At 35.8% G+C, this 16,160-nt stretch overlaps 1 protein-coding gene across 4 annotated transcripts in view; it reads left to right on the forward strand.

Moving 5' to 3' along the window:
- Positions 1-16,160, forward strand: part of HERC4 (HECT and RLD domain containing E3 ubiquitin protein ligase 4) — a 141,808-nt gene that overhangs the window by 21,828 nt on the left and 103,820 nt on the right. For all 4 annotated transcript variants that reach the window (XM_081248689.1, XM_081248688.1, XM_081248690.1 and 1 more), the window contains one exon: positions 6,155-6,314. In XM_081248689.1, the coding sequence (XP_081104815.1) occupies positions 6,155-6,314 (160 nt within the window). The remainder of the gene's footprint in view (positions 1-6,154; positions 6,315-16,160) is intronic.

Here is a 16,160-nt window from a genome sequence, read left to right on the forward strand (position 1 = left end):
TTTGCGGTATGCGGGCCTCTCACTGTGTGGCCTCTCCCATTGCGGAGCACAGGCTCCGGACGTGCAGGCTCAGCGGCCATGGCTCACAGGCCCAGCTGCTCCGCGGCATGTAGGATCCTCCCGGACCAGGGCACGAACCTGTGTCCCCTGCATCGGCAGGCAGACTCTCCACCACTGCGCCACCAGGGAAGCCCCCTCAATTGTTTTTTAATGGGCTTTCTTGACAAGTTTTTCTTTTGTTTTCTGTCCTCTTCCATATAAATCCATACTCAACCTAAATTAAAGTGAATTTAATCCCCACTTAACCCTCTCTTTTCTGTGTTTGTTGGCCTTGAAAGGCAAATGTAGCTTGGTGATTAAAACTCTGAGTTAACATAATACCTGGTTCATAGTAAACACTCAACAAATCTTAGCTGTTAGGTTTGGTATGAATTCTGTTTTGTTTTGTTTTGTTTTTTTCTCTTTCTCATACAGGGCATCATTAAGCCAGGTTTTCTAGTGAATTTTTTGGTTTGTTTTGCTGGGTTCATTTATTCCCCCTTCTTTCTTGCTTATCATTGACTCTTTTTTGCAAGCCACCTTGTTTCGAGCATTCATCCAGAATTTGACCTGGATGTGAAATGTCTCAATATAACATTGATCTAACTTTCTAGCATACTGGGGGGAAATGGTTGAGGTTTTTCATTTTAATTAGCCATTTGGAAAAAATAAGTAGTTTTTAAAAATTGTACAGAGAACTTATCAGTTTGTATATTTGTTGTCTGAAAAGCCTGTATTAAGTAGTAGTCCCAAGACATATGTTATTATGTTTCTTTAATAATATATTTCTCAGTAGTTATTCATTCTCAAAATAGGTATCTTAGTAATTTGATGGGGCTCAAATTCCTAAAGAACCAAAATTATTTATCTTGAGTTTTTAGTATGTAGACGAAAAAGAGCCCAGTTCAGTTTTAAAGTGAAAACAATGGTTTTTATACATTGCTTTAACTATTTTCTCTAATGTTCTATTTAATTTTTAAAATAATTTAAATTTTGAATAGATAATATATTCACATGGTTCAAAAATCAAAATAATATAAATACACATTGAGAAGGTTTGCTCTTACACTTGACCACCCTATTTCCTTTCTACCCACATCCCCTATAGGCAACTATGTTTATTAGTTTTTTATCTTTTCAAAGTTTCTTTATGTAAATGTAAGCAAATATGAATATATATTCATATTCTTTCCTCTTCCTTACACAAAAAATAGCAAATCGTGTACATTATACCACATCTTGATTTTTTTTTTTTTTTTTCGGTACGCGGGCCTCTCACCGTTGTGGCCTCTCCCGCCGCGGAGCACAGGCTCCGGACGCGCAGGCCCAGCGGCCATGGCTCACGGGCCCAGCTGCTCCGCGGCACGTGGGATCCTCCCGGACTGGGGCATGAACCCGCGTCCCCTGCATCGGCAGGCGGACTCTCAACCACTGCGCCACCAGGGAAGCCCCACATCTTGATTTTTTTTCCTACTTTGATAATATACCCTTGAGATCTTTCCATATCAGCATGTAGCATTTCCTCTTTATTTGTTTTCAGAGCATAGTATCCCAGCGTGTGGATGGAATCCTTTACTGATGGATACTTGGAATATTTCCAGTCTTTTGTTATTATATACAGTACTGCAAACACGTAAATACACACACATTCACACACACGCACATATGTATTTGTACTCTGCCCTCCTAGGTTCTCCAGCTGGGGTTTGTCTAGACAAAGGACAGATTAACAGGGAGAAAAACAAAACAAGTTTATTGCCTTGCGTTTATATGCAGGAGCACTCAGTAATGAGTAACTTAAGGTGGTAGTAGAACATGGGCTTATATAGCATCTTAATAAAAGAACAGTAAATAGAGAAGTAACAAGACGAAAAGGACTTTGAGTTTCTGGGGTGGCAAATTTTGGGAAGGTAAATATGTGGGGGAACTCAGATAAGGGCTAGTTAGTAAAGTTTGTTATGTAGCTTCTGCTCGTGCTGTCTCTGAGCTGATAAAGGACTAGAGTTGCCTCCAGTGATTAACTTTTGTCCTTCCTGGTAGAGAGGGCAGGTGGGACACTTCAGCAAATTTATGTCCTGCTTTTAGGCATATAGGAGAGCAGAGAGCTTTTCTTCTTAGTGGCCTTCAGCTCAAAGCAGTCCTTATGCCAACGTGGCATATTTTGGGTTGGCATATTCTGCCTCCCTTTAGTACTTAGATGTATCTGCAGGGTATGGAATTGCTGGATCCAAAAGGTAACTGTATATGTTTTGTTAGGTTTTGCCACATTCTTTTGCATAAAGGTGGTTCTGTTTTGCACTTCCACTATCAATATACAAAAGTGCCTTTTCCCCCAACAGACTGTTATCAAACTTACGGATTTTTATGAGATGAAAAATGTTATCTTGGTGTGTATTTATAAATAAACTTTTTTTAATTAATAAACTTTCTAAGAACAGTTTAAAGTTCACAGCAAAATTGAGCAGAAAGTACAGAGTTCCCATACACTCTATACCACACGTATACAACCTCCCCCACTATCTGCAGCCTGTACCACAGTGGTACATTTATTACCATTAATGAACCTGTACCGACACATCATTGTCATCCAGAGTCCATAGTTTACATTAGCATTCACTCTGTGTTGTATACTCAATGGGTTTTGATGACTGCGTAATGATACTTGGTATTGTACAGAATAGTAATAGTATCATACAGAATAGTTTCACTACCCTAAAAATCCTCTCTGCTCTGCCTGTTCATCCCTCCCTCCCTCTAACTGCAGGCAACCACTAATCTTTTTACTGTCTCCAAAGTTTTGCCTTTTCCAGAATGTCAAATGGTTGAATCATACATTTTGTAGCCTTTTCATATTGGCTTCTTTCACTTAGTAATACACATTTTAGTTTCCTCCATGTGTTTTTGTGGCTTGAGAGATCATTTCTTTTTAGCGCTGAATAATATTCCACTGTCTGGATATACCACAGTTTATCCATCCACTTACTGAAGGACATTTTGATTGCTACCAAGTTTTGGCAATTATGAATAAAGGTGCTATAAACATCTGTGTGCATGTTTTTCTGTGGACATAAGTTTTCAACTCCTTTGAGTAAATATGAAAGAGCACAATTCCTGGATCTTATAATGGTACGGTTGGTTTTGTAAGAAACTACCAAACTGTCTTCCAAAGTGTCTGTATCATTTTGCATGCCCATTAGCAACGAATGAGAGTTATTGTTGCTCTGTATCCTTACCAGCGTTTGGTATTGTCAGTGTTTTGGGTTTTGGCCTTTTTTTTTTTTTTTGGATACTTCAGGTACTTTTTTATTGAAAAAAATATGGAACGCTTCACGAATTTGCGTGTCATCCTTGCACAGGGGCCATGCTAATCTTCTCTGTATCGTTCCAATTTTAGTATATGTGCTGCCGAAGTGAGCCATTTTAATAGGTTTATAGTGGTATCTCATTTAAATTTGCAGTTCCCTGTTGATATATGATGTACAACATGCCTTCATATAGTTATTTGCCATCTTTATGTCTTGGTGTGGTGTCGGCTCACGTTTTTTGCACTGTTTTTTAACTGGGTTGTATATTTTCTTATTGTTGAGTTTTAAGAGGGTGTTTTTTTTTTTTTTTTTTTTTTTGGATAACAGTCCTTTATTAGATGTGTCTTTTGCAAATATTTTCTCCCAGTCAGTGCCTTGTCTTCTCATTCCTTTGATAAACTTTTATAATTAAGTATGCAAAATAAAAGTGTATGGCTTTATGAATTTTCTAAGTGAACATATTATTGGCTTCTCAGTGTAGTTTGAATTTTCATTTCTCTCATCAGTGAAGTTGAACATCTTTTCATAGGATTAAGGGCCATTTCTGTTTCTTCTTTGTGTGAACTATCAATTCACATCTTTTGCCCATTTTTCATTGAATTACTGCTCTCCCCCACCTGCCCCAGTTAGTCTTTAAATATTAGGGAGGTTATTTCTTTTTTTTTTTTTTTGCGGTATGCGGGCCTCTCACTGTTGTGGCCTCTCCCGTTGCGGAGCACAGGCTCCGGATGCGCAGGCTCAGCGGCCATGGCTCACGGGCCCAGCCGCTCCGCGGCATATGGGATCCTCCCGGACCGGGGCACGAACCCGTATCCCCTGCATCGGCAGGCGGACTCTCAACCACTGCGCTACCAGGGAGGCCCGGGAGGTTATTTCTTTATTTGACATGAATAACATTTTTCCTGTTTTTTTTTTTAAATCAGTCTTTTCACTTTGCTTTTAGTTTGTTTTGCTGTATTTGAAGAAATGATTTGAATTTTCTCTCATGGGTACATGGAATCTCTTCCTCTTTCCTTACCTACACAGCTTAGTGTCACTGTCTTCCAGAATTCTTCTTAGTATCTTTCAGGGCTTTAAAAAGTATCTCATGTTCCCCTGGTACCTTTTGTATGTCTTTACCTTTTCATTTAATAACAATCCTTCTCTTGCTTGTTTTTCTATAGACTGTAAACTCCTTGAGGACTAGAACTCTGTTTTATTTATATTTGTGTGTCTAGTGCTTGGAGCACACATGGTATACAATAAATATTAGTGTTTGGTATGCATGATTTTACAGCCATTGATATCTAATTTCAGTACTCTTCATATATTATTGTTGAACCAACAGTCTTATTCATCCTTCTTGTCTTCCTTTCATTTCTGCTCTTTACTGCATTTCCTTTGAGGATAGTTTTGGAGAGATATTGACTCATTTCAGGGGCCTCTGTGAAAGATTAACAGATCTTTTGTGCATTTTACTTCTTCATAATTAAGATTTATGGGATGCTTTGATGTAAATAAATGATGCCATACTTTTAAGTCCTATTTCTTTTTTCTTTTTGGTGGGGGGAGGCAATGTGTTACATATGTTTTATTTTTATATGTTTCTACAGTTTAATTTTGTAAGAACATATATACAAAATATACACAAAAAGTGAGAGATTAGTATAGTGAACTTCCATGTACTATTCATCAACTTTACGAGTTATTAACTTATAGTACTTTAAGGTAAGTACTTAAAATAACATATCATTAGAGTTATACAGATTCCTGAAGGCTGTCTAAGGGCTGACCTCCCACCCCAAAATGCAGAATAAGTAACCCAGATACAATTTGAATTTCTCTGTACATAGGGATTCAAACTTCTTTCATGTAATCTGCTTTATTATTGAACAGCTGCATTTGTACATTGATCTAAAATGTGCTTCTGAAGAAACCCTGATTCAGTTTTAACAGCTCTGCAACAAGGGACTTTCAGTTAATGAAGACATAGCTTTCTTATTAGGCTAAAGAAGGTTAATTTTTTTTAAAAAAAGGTTAATTTTAAATGATGTCTTAAAACTTGTGGTGTACTAGTAAAAAAAAAAACCTGATAGACAATGCACATCTTAAAGAGACTAAGGAAGCAATTTCACTTTCTTTACTGATTTGTCAGTGGCTACTGACAGTCTTATGAAGGGCCAATATTTTAAATTACTTTCTGGTTAAAAGCTTGGACATGTTTTAACCACATGTGGAATTTTTATGTCTTTGATGTTAAAAGTAGCAGCCCATAAACTGATATCTATTTGTTATGGTCACATTGCCTTTCAGTTCTCTCCTCAGTGTATCTAGTAGATGCTTTATTTATGAGATCTGTAAAGAATTTGTTTCCTGTCAGAATTTGCTAATTCAGATTATTTCCTTAATTTCAGGATCACTCCATAGTAGTATCCATTTGGTAATGTATATGTCAGTTATGATTTTATTGTTAAAAAACAGCTGAGTTATTTAAATGGTTCCCTTTCAGCTGGACTCCTTTCTTTTATTGGTAATGGCTTTGAATGAAGAGCACTTTCGGAGAGAATCTTTATAAACCCTTAATTTCTTTCCCCAAATGTTAAAGTCACTTAGTATTCTGAGTTGATTATGCCCTATGACATATCTCTGTATTTACCACAGCGAGAATTTTGTATGGAACATATTTGTTAGGTTTTTGAGAATAACTGAAGTTATACTTAGTCTGTATTTCAGCATTTCCTTAGCTTTTTTGTACAAGATGAAGACTATTGTTTTATTCTTGTTGGGAGTTTAAAACTAGAATGTAATGTCTCTCTTCTTGATTTCTGTAGAGCAGGTTGTTGCGCTGGATGCCCAAAATATCGTAGCTGTTTCATGTGGAGAAGCTCATACATTAGCACTAAACGACAAGGGCCAGGTGTATGCTTGGGGTCTCGATTCTGATGGACAACTTGGCCTGCTAGGATCAGAGGAATGTATCAGAGTACCCAGGTAACAAAGGTGACCGACAAGAGGTCTTTAACAATCTTTTATAATAAATTTGCTATCTAAATTATTCTGCTTACTACTGGGCATTTAAGAGTTGACACTGAATTACTTCTCCCCTTTGAGTTCTTAAGGCATTTACTAGGTAGGTTCGTGCCTTTAATTTGGATTGAGTGCTATTTTTTATATACTCCGTATTTCCCCAAATTATTTATGTTTGTAAAGAAAAGGGGTAGGGAATGCATACTTTATTATAAATTTTCTCTCACTAAAAATTTTAAGTGGGTTAAGACTAATTTAAACCATTAATTATACTATCTTGAGTACCTCAGCCACTGAAATATTTATTAAATATTGGTTGTTTGCATGTTTCTTTCTCTTGTTTTTATAGTCTTTATAAAGTTTTTATTGAATATAGAAGTCCCACATGCTTAAAGTGTAGAAAGAATAAGTCACTTTCTACATTTTTACATAGCAGTGACCACAATTTAATTTATGCTAACCACTAATTCACCATAGAGTTATTTCAAAATTTAAAAATAAGCAATGCTTCATCAATGTTACAGTCTTACAGGTTTATATAGGACATAACCATTGCTGTAATATTAAAAACTGTAAGCATGAACATAAAGATTTAAAGAAGAGTATCCAGTTCTTTTAGACATATAATTAATACACTAACTCATGCTTAGTGTTTAAAATTATACAAATTCTTGCCTCCTTAAACTCTTGTTTTTTGTTTTCTTTTTTCCCCTAGTAATAGTTATAGGGACAAAAGAGAACTCTCCAGGGAACCAAGGTATTACACTAATTTTAGATATATTCCAGGTAGCATTTTTTGTAATATACACATATAGATACTTTGTTTTTAATTTAACATTGATAATGTTTGTTTGGGTTTAAGAAGTAGATGTAACTACTAGGATAAGAAAATGGAGCACAGGAACGAATATATTTCAGAACAGGAGGGAATTCCCTGGTGGTCCAGTGGTTAAGACTCCACGCTTTCACTGCTGCGGGCTTGGGTTCAATCCCTGGTCGGGTAACTAAGATCCCACAAGCTGCGCAGTGCAAAAAAAACAAAACAAAAAACAAAGAAACGGAACGGGAGCTCTTATCGTTAGAAATGAGTTTTTAAAATAAAAAGCCCATAACCTTCCTTCATATATATGTATGTCTATTTAAAAACTTAAAGTATACATTTGAAGTATTTGCTTTGTTTTAGCATAGTAAAAGTTTTTTTCATCTTTAGTTTGACATTTTATGTTTGTTCTAGTAATGAACTGTCTGTTGAGACTTCTGGATACACACATTAACATGTTTTGTTTATCGAACTTGTAACCAAATTCCACAAAACTTCCCAAACAAATTTCTTCCCCTTTGTTTCTTCTGCAGTAGCAATTAAATAACATACTTCCCATTATGCTTTTAGGGCCTCTTCATGATGGTGCTGTTGGGAGATAAATTTTTTTCTTTAAGCTAAGTAAATTGAATTTTTTTAGTCATTTCAGTTTTGATTTCTTTTAGAAAATGTTAATTTGCAGCCAAATGGCTGTTGGCTACAAAATACAAAGCATTCATAGGAACAGAGTGATCTCACATTTGTCATATTGTCTACTGATTTTATTTCCTTCCACAAGTAATTGTTGTAGAATGGGATTTTTTTTTAAAGATTTTTAAGAACTTTGTGTTTTTAGGTTTGAAGAGAGACTTACATGTTAGATTTTCTAAGTCAGTATTTCCAAAACCATGATTCACAGGAAGGCTGTCTAGTTTCCCTTATTTTTGCTCCACTTAATTCTCTTAATCCTCATACTTAATTTTTTTTTTTTTTTTTTGCTGTTCAGTTCTGATATAAGAGATTTCAGTCAGTAATCCATAGATGATTAGTAATTGGAGAGAAAGGTAATTATAAGAAGAAGAGTTTATTATATAATGGCTTATTTGAAGGTTGCCCAGTAATTCTCTATTTGTGACTTTACTCTTTATGAACCTGGACGGGGACTTGTAAGAGATCTTGAGTCCTTTGGTTTAAACTTCTCTGTTTGTGTACTTGCTGAACATCTGTATTAATTTTAAGCTGTGTATTAAGGCATCTTTCCTGTTCATTCTTTTCAGTTTTTCATGGACTAATCTGATTTGTTGTGACATATATATATCATTTTTACTGATACTTTCATGTCTTAAAGGGCAATTTAGTATTTCAGTAGAAATATATTTTTATGAAAGACCACCATTGATTTTTTTTTTCTTTTTAAATCTCAGCACCAAATCATTTTTTAGATGCAAGGCTTTTTCTAGGTGCTTAGAGATGTCAGCCAGCTTTGTAACTTTCACATACATTTTGAATAAAATGTGTAGAATATAGGAGGAAACTCAGACATATATGAATAGGTTTTTAAAAATTAGTGTTTATAATTTTCATAAGAATGATCAGAAAAGTGAATATTCACATTAGGCTGTATTTTCTTGAGAACAAAACCCATTTTTATATCAATATATGAGAGTATGTAAATTAAGCAACACTTTAATTTTAAAGATGAATGTAAAATTAATAATAAATAGATTATATTTGAAACTCTTACACTGATAATCTTTTCCTACTTCTTATTTTGTTTTGTTTTGAAATCATTATTTCTTGGGGAAAGACAAATTATTCAATATCAGTGGTCTCTGTGGACCTGCATTTCTGGCTAGTCATTTCTTTTTATATGTAGGATATATGTTATACCTTTATTTTAAAAAAAGTTAATCTGATTTTACTATCTTTTAGTTTAATGTAAATAGAAAAACAATTTTTGGCAATAAGGTTGTAGTTTATTTTTTTATTTATTTTTTATTTATTTTTTTAATTTTTTTGCATTATGTGGGCTTCTCACTGCTGTGGCCTCTCCCGTTGCAGAGCACAGGCTCTGGATGCGCAGGCCCAGCAGCCATGGCTCACGGGCCCAGCCGCTCCGCAGCATGTGGGATCTTCCCGGACCGGGGCATGAACCCGTGTCCCCTGCATCGGCAGGCGGACTCTCAACCACTGCGCCACCAGGGAAGCCCAGTAGTTTATTTTTTAAAGTTCTGTTTTTTTGGACTTTGTAAGAAAAAATTATGACAGGATGGTATAATATGATGATTCTTGTGAGAACAGCGATTTCTGGGCTACAAGAACTAATTAAACATGTTTGAATTGTCGCCTTGGTCAAAAATAAAATTTATTTTCTTGATTGAACTTTTAAAAGCATATTACAAGGAATTCCCTGGCGGTCCAGTGGTTAGGAGTTGGCGCTTTCACTACCATGGCCCGGGTTCGATCCTGGTTGGGGAACTAAGATCCTGCAAGCCATGTGGCACTGTTCGCCCGGCCCCTCCCAAAGAAAAAGAAGTTTATTAAAATTTCTGCCTAATATTAGCATCTGAAAGTGCAGAACCTTTCAGATTAAAAAGAAAATTACAAAAAAAATTAGAAGAGTTTTTAATGGTAGAGACTAGATCAGTTGTTACCTAAATTTTTCAGAATCAAAGAGTTGGTGCTAAGACTTTTCTCAAATCAGTAAGAAAGTTGTGGCTTAATTGAAAAATAGAAAATTGTTGATTATGTTTTACTGGCAAAATATATTTTTAAAACCACTTTATTGAGGTATGATTGGCATACAAAAAGCTGTACTTAATGTATACACCTTGATGAGTTTGGAATTGGCAAAATATTTAATGCTTTAGTTCTTCAACTTCTTGATTATATAATATAAACTTTTCACTAGTCCTTGTTAACAGTTGTTAAAGAATTTTACCTTAACATACAATTGGAAATGCCTCGTTTTTGCCTATATTGCCACTGTACATTAAGTTTGAAAAATGTAACAACACAACAGTACACATATTCAATGGTATATGTTTTGACTTCAAGACTTCCTAAGGGAGAGGTGTATAAATCTTATTTCCAAGTTTATTAACTGTTTTCTTACAAATTTCAAACATGTTTCAAAATTCAGTAAAGAAATTATTCTTTTCTTTTTTTTTTTTGTGGTGAAGGAAAGTGTAGCATTTATTGCAAGGTGACAAGCAAGGAGAATGGGCAGCTAATGCTCAAAAGACCCAAACTTCCTAATGGTTTTTAGGGATGGGTTTTTAAAGACAAAGTGAGGATGAGGGTCATGGGGAATGTGATCATTTCATGCAGTCTTCTGGTTGGTGTGTGGTGAGGTAACCAGGTGAGGTCACAGAGATTGATCACGTTACCAGTCTTCAGGCTCCAGCCAGTTTTGGGGCTATGTGCTCATGGTCATCATTCTGTGTCTGGTTGGGGTCTGGTTTCTGTAAAACAACTTCTTCCAAGGAGCTGAAATCACTTGATTCCACACATTCAAAGGCAAATGGCAAATACACCAGGCCATTTCTACATCCAAAAAGTCATGGCAGTAATTTGCAGAAAAGTCATGCAGATCATGGCAAGTTTTGATTGAGCCCATTATGTTGCTAACACTGTTCAAGCCTGTTTCCTGACAGAAGAGGCCACATCACATCATATAGACCACATGAGCAGCAAGTGTGGTCAGGAGGCAGAACAGGAGGGCGAAATTATTCTTTTCTTTACAATGAATAATTTTAAATGTCATAGCCATTTAAAAATGTTTGACAAGAACTCTAAACTTTAGGGAGTTATTTTAAATTTATAAGCAGTTATAAAATGTTTACCCTAGACATCGGAATTCTGATTTTCTTTTCATAGTTCTGATTAATTAGGAATCTTCATGTATGTGTGTATATATATATTTTTATGTACAAAATTTATTCTGGCTTATTTTACTTTCCTGTTAACTGCATTTGAATCCTTTTAAAAATTGAAAACCAGAAAACATTTACATTATCTTTTTTACTCATTAGGGATTCTTTTATTTATTTATTTATTTATTTATTTATTTATTTATTTATTTATTTATTTATTAAATTAGTTTCTGCTTTATAACGAAGTGAATCAGTCATACATATACATCTGTTCCCACATCCCTTCCCTCATGCATCTCCCTCCCTCCCACCCTCCCCATCCCACCCCTCCAGGCGGTCACAAAGCACCGAGCTGATCTCCCTGTGCTCTGCGGCTGCTTCCCACTATCTATCTACCTTACGTTTGGTAGTGTATATATGTCCATGCCTCTCTTTCGCTTTGTCACAGCTTACCCTTCCCCCTCCCCATATCCTCAAGTCCATTCTCAAGTAGGTCTGTGTCTTTATTCCCATTTTGCCCCTAGGTTCTTCATGACATTTTTTTTTTTAAATTCCGTATATATGTGTTAGCATACGGTATTTGTCTTTCTCTTTCTGACTAACTTCACTCTGTATGACAGACTCTAGGTCTATCCACCTCATTACAAATAGCTCAGTTTCGTTTCTTTTTATGGCTGAGTAATATTCCATTGTATATATGTGCCACATCTTCTTTATCCATTCATCTGATGATGGACACTTAGGTTGTTTCCAGCTCTGGGCTATTGTGAATAGAGCTGCAATGAACATTTTGGTACATGTCTCTTTTGGAATTATGGTTTTCTCAGGGTATATGCCTAGTAGTGGGATTGCTGGGTCATATGGTAGTTCTATTTGTAGTTTTTTAAGGAACCTCCATACTGTTCTCCATAGTGGCTGTACCAATTCACATTCCCACCAGCAGTGCAAGAGTGTTCCCTTTTCTCCACACCCTCTCCAGCATTTATTGTTTCCAGATTTCTTGATGATGGACATTCTGACTGGTGTGAGGTGATATCTCATTGTAGTTTTGATTTGCATTTCTCTAATGATTAATGATGTTGAGCATTCTTTCATGTGTTTGTTGGCAGTCTGTATATCTTCTTTGGAGAAATGCCTGTTTAAGTCTTCTGCCCATTTTTGGATTGGGTTGTTTGTTTTTTTGCTATTGAGCTGCATGAGCTGTTTATAAATTTTGGAGATTAATCCTTTGTCAGTTGCTTCATTTGCAAATATTTTCTCCCATTCTGAGGGTTGTCTTTTGGTCTTGTTTATGGTTTCCTTTGCTGTGCAAAAGCTTTGAAGTTTCATTAGGTCCCATTTGTTTATCTTTGTTTTTATTTCCATTTCTCTAGGAGGTGGGTCCAAAAGGATCTTGCTGTGATTTATGTCATAGAGCGTTCTACCTATGTTTTCCTCTAAGAGTTTGATAGTTTCTGGCCTTACATTTAAGTCTTTAATCCATTTTGAGCTTATTTTTGTGTATGGTGCTAGGGAATGATCTAATCTCAAACTTTTACATGTCCCTGTCCAGTTTTCCCAGCACCACTTATTGAAGAGGCTGTCCTTTCTCCACTGTACATTCCTGCCTCCTTTATCAAAGATAAGTTGGCCATATGTGCGTGGGTTTATCTCTGGGCTTTCTATCCTGATCCACTGATCTATCTTTCTGTTTTTATGCCAGTACCACACTGTCTTGATTACTGTAGCTTTGTAGTATAGTCTGAAGTCAGGGAGCCTGATTCCTCCAGCTCCGTTTTTCGTTCTCAAGATTGCTTTGGCTATTCGGGGTCTTTTGTTTTTCCAAACAAATTTTGAAATTTTTTGTTCTAGTTCTGTGAAAAATGCCAGTGGTAGTTTGATAGGGATTGCATTGAATCTGTAGATTGCTTTGGGTAGTAGAGTCATTTTCACAATGTTGATTCTTCCAATCCAGGAGCATGGTATATCTCTCCATCTATTTGTATCATCTTTAATTTCTTTCATCAGGGTCTTATAATTTTCTGCATACAGGTCTTTTGTCTCCTTAGGTAGGTTTATTCCTAGATATTTTATTCTTTTTGTTGCAATGGTAAATGGGAGTGTTTTCTTGATTTCATTTTCAGATTTTTCATCATTAGTGTACAGGAATGCCAGAGATTTCTGTACATTAATTTTGTATCCTGCTACTTTACCAAATCCATTGATTAGCTCTAGTAGTTTTTTGGTAGCATCTTTAGGATTCTCTATGTATAGTATCATGTCATCTGCAAACAGTGACAGCTTTACTTCTTCTTTTCCAATTTGGATTCCTTTTATTTCCTTTTCTTCTCTGATTGCTGTGGCTAAAACTTCCAAAACTATGTTGAATAAGAGTGGTGAGAGTGGGCAGCCTTGTCTTGTTCCTGATCTTAGTGGAAATGGTTTCAGTTTTTCACCATTGAGGACGATGTTGGCTGTGGGTTTGTCATATATGGCCTTTATTATGTTGAGGAAAGTTCCCTCTATGCCTACTTTCTTCAGGGTTTTTATCATAAATGGGTATTGAATTTTGTCGAAAGCTTTCTCTGCATCTCTTGAGATGATCATATGGTTTTTCTCCTTCAACTTGTTAATATGGTGTATCACATTGATTGATTTGCGTATATTGAAGAATCCTTGCATTCCTGGAATAAACCCCACTTGATCATGGTGTATGATCCTTTTAATGTGCTGTTGGATTCTGTTTGCTAGGATTTTGTTGAGGATTTTTGCATCTATGTTCATCAGTGATATTGGCCTGTAGTTTTCTTTCTTTGTGACATCCTTGCCTGGTTTTGGTGTCAAGGTGATGGTGGCCTCGTAGAATGAGTTTGGGAGTGTTCCTTCCTCTGATATTGTTTGGAAGAGTTTGAGAAGGATGGGTGTTAGCTCTTCTCTAAATGTTTGATAGAATTCGCCTGTGAAGCCATCTGGTCCTGGGCTTTTGTTTGTTGGAAGATTTTTAATCACAGTTTCAATTTCAGTGCTTGTGATTGGTCTATTCATATTTTCTATTTCTTCCTGAGTCAGTCTTGGCAGGTTGTGCATTTCTAAGAATTTGTCCATTTCTTCCAGGTTGTCCATTTTATTGGCATAGAGTTGCTTATAGTAATCTCTCATGATCTTTTGTATTTCTGCAGTGTCAGTTCTTACTTCTCCTTTTTCATTTTTAATTCTATTGATTTGAGTCTTCTCCCTTCTTTTCTTGATGAGTCTGGCTAATAGTTTGTCAATTTTGTTTATCTTCTCAAAGAACCAGCTTTTAGTTTGGTTGATCTTTGCTATCATTTCCTTCATTTCTTTTTCATTTACTTCTGATCTGATGTTTATGATTTCTTTCTTTCTGCTAACTTTGGGGGTTTTTTGTTCTTCTTTCTCTAATTGCTTTAGGTGCAGGGTCAGGTTGTTTACTCGAAATGTTTCCTGTTTCTTAAGGTGGGATTGTATTGCTATAAACTTCCCCCTTAGAACTGCTTTTGCTGCGTCCCATAGGTTTTGGGTCGTCGTGTCTCCATTGTCATTTGTTTCTATGTATTTTTAAATTTCCTCTTTGATTTCTTCAGTGATCACTTCGTTATTGAGTAGTGTATTGTTTAGCCTCCATGTGTTTGTATTTTTTACAGCTCTTTTCCTGTAATCGATATCTAGTCTCACAGCATTGTGGTCGGAAAAGATACTTGATACAATTTCAATTTTCTTAAATTTACCAGGCCTTGATTTGTGACCCAAGATATGATCTATCCTGGAGAATGTTCCATGAGCACTTGAGAAAAATGTGTATTCTGTTGTTTTTGGATGGAATGTCCTATAAATATCAACTAAGTCCATCTTGTTTAATGTATCATTTAAAGCTTGAGTTTCCTTATTTATTTTCATTTTGGATGATCTGTCCATTGGTGAAAGTGGGGTGTTAAAGTCCCCTACTATGATTGTGTTACTGTCGATTTCCCCTTTTATGGCTGTTAGTATTTGCCTTATGTATTGAGGTGCTCCTATGTTGGGTGCATAAATATTTACAATTGTTATATCTTCTTCTTGGATCGATCCCTTTATCGTTATGTAGTGTCCTTCCTTGTCTCCTCTAATAGTCTTTATTTTAAAGTCTATTTTGTCTGATATAAGAATTGCTACTCCAGCTTTCTTTTGATTTCCATTTGCATGGAATATCTTTTTCCATCCCTTTACTTTCAATCTGTATGTGTCTCTAGGTCTGAAGTGGGTCTCTTGTAGACAGCATATATATGGGTCTTGTTTTTGTATCCATTCAGCCACTCTGTGTCTTTTGGTGGGAGCATTTAGTCCATTTACATTTAAGGTAATTATTGATATGTATGTTCCTATTCCCATTTCCTTAATTGCTTTGGGTTCATTATTGTAGGTATATTCCTTCTGTTGTGTTTCTTGCCTAGAGAAGTTCCTTTAGCATTTGTTGTTAAGCTGGTTTGGTGGTGCTGAAGTCTCTCAGCTTTTGCTTGTCTGTAAAGGTTTTAATTTCTCCATCAAATCTGAATGAGATCCTTGCTGGGTAGAGTAATCTTGGTTTCAGGTTTCTCTCCTTCATCACTTTAATTATGTCCTGCCACTCCCTTCTGGCTTGTAGAGTTTCTGCTGAGAGATCAGCTGTTAACCTGATGGGGATTCCCTTGTGTGTTATTTGTTTTTTTTCCCTTGCTGCTTTTAATATGATTTCTTTGTGTTTAATTTTTGACAGTTTGATTAATATGTGTCTTGGTGTATTTCTCCTTGGATTTATTCTGCATGTTACTCTCTCTGCCTCCTGGACTTGATTAACTATTTCCTTTCCCATATTGGGGAAGTTTTCAACTATAATCTCTTCAAATATTTTCTCAGTCCCTTTCTTTTTCTCTTCTTCTTCTGGAACCCCTATAATTCGAATGTTGGTGCGTTTAATGTTGTCCCAGAGGTCTCTGAGACTGTCCTCTGTTCTTTTCATTCTTTTTTCTTTATTTTGCTCTGCAGCAGTTATTTCCACTATTTTATCTTCCACCTCACTTATCCGTTCTTCTGCCTCAGTTATTCTGCTATTGATCCCATCTAGAGTATTTTTCATTTCATTTATTGTGTTTTTAATCGATGCTTGATTCATCCTTAGTTCTT

This window comes from Mesoplodon bidens (assembly GCF_964165515.1).
Source record: "Mesoplodon bidens genome assembly, chromosome: 1".
NCBI lineage: Eukaryota > Metazoa > Chordata > Mammalia > Artiodactyla > Ziphiidae > Mesoplodon > Mesoplodon bidens.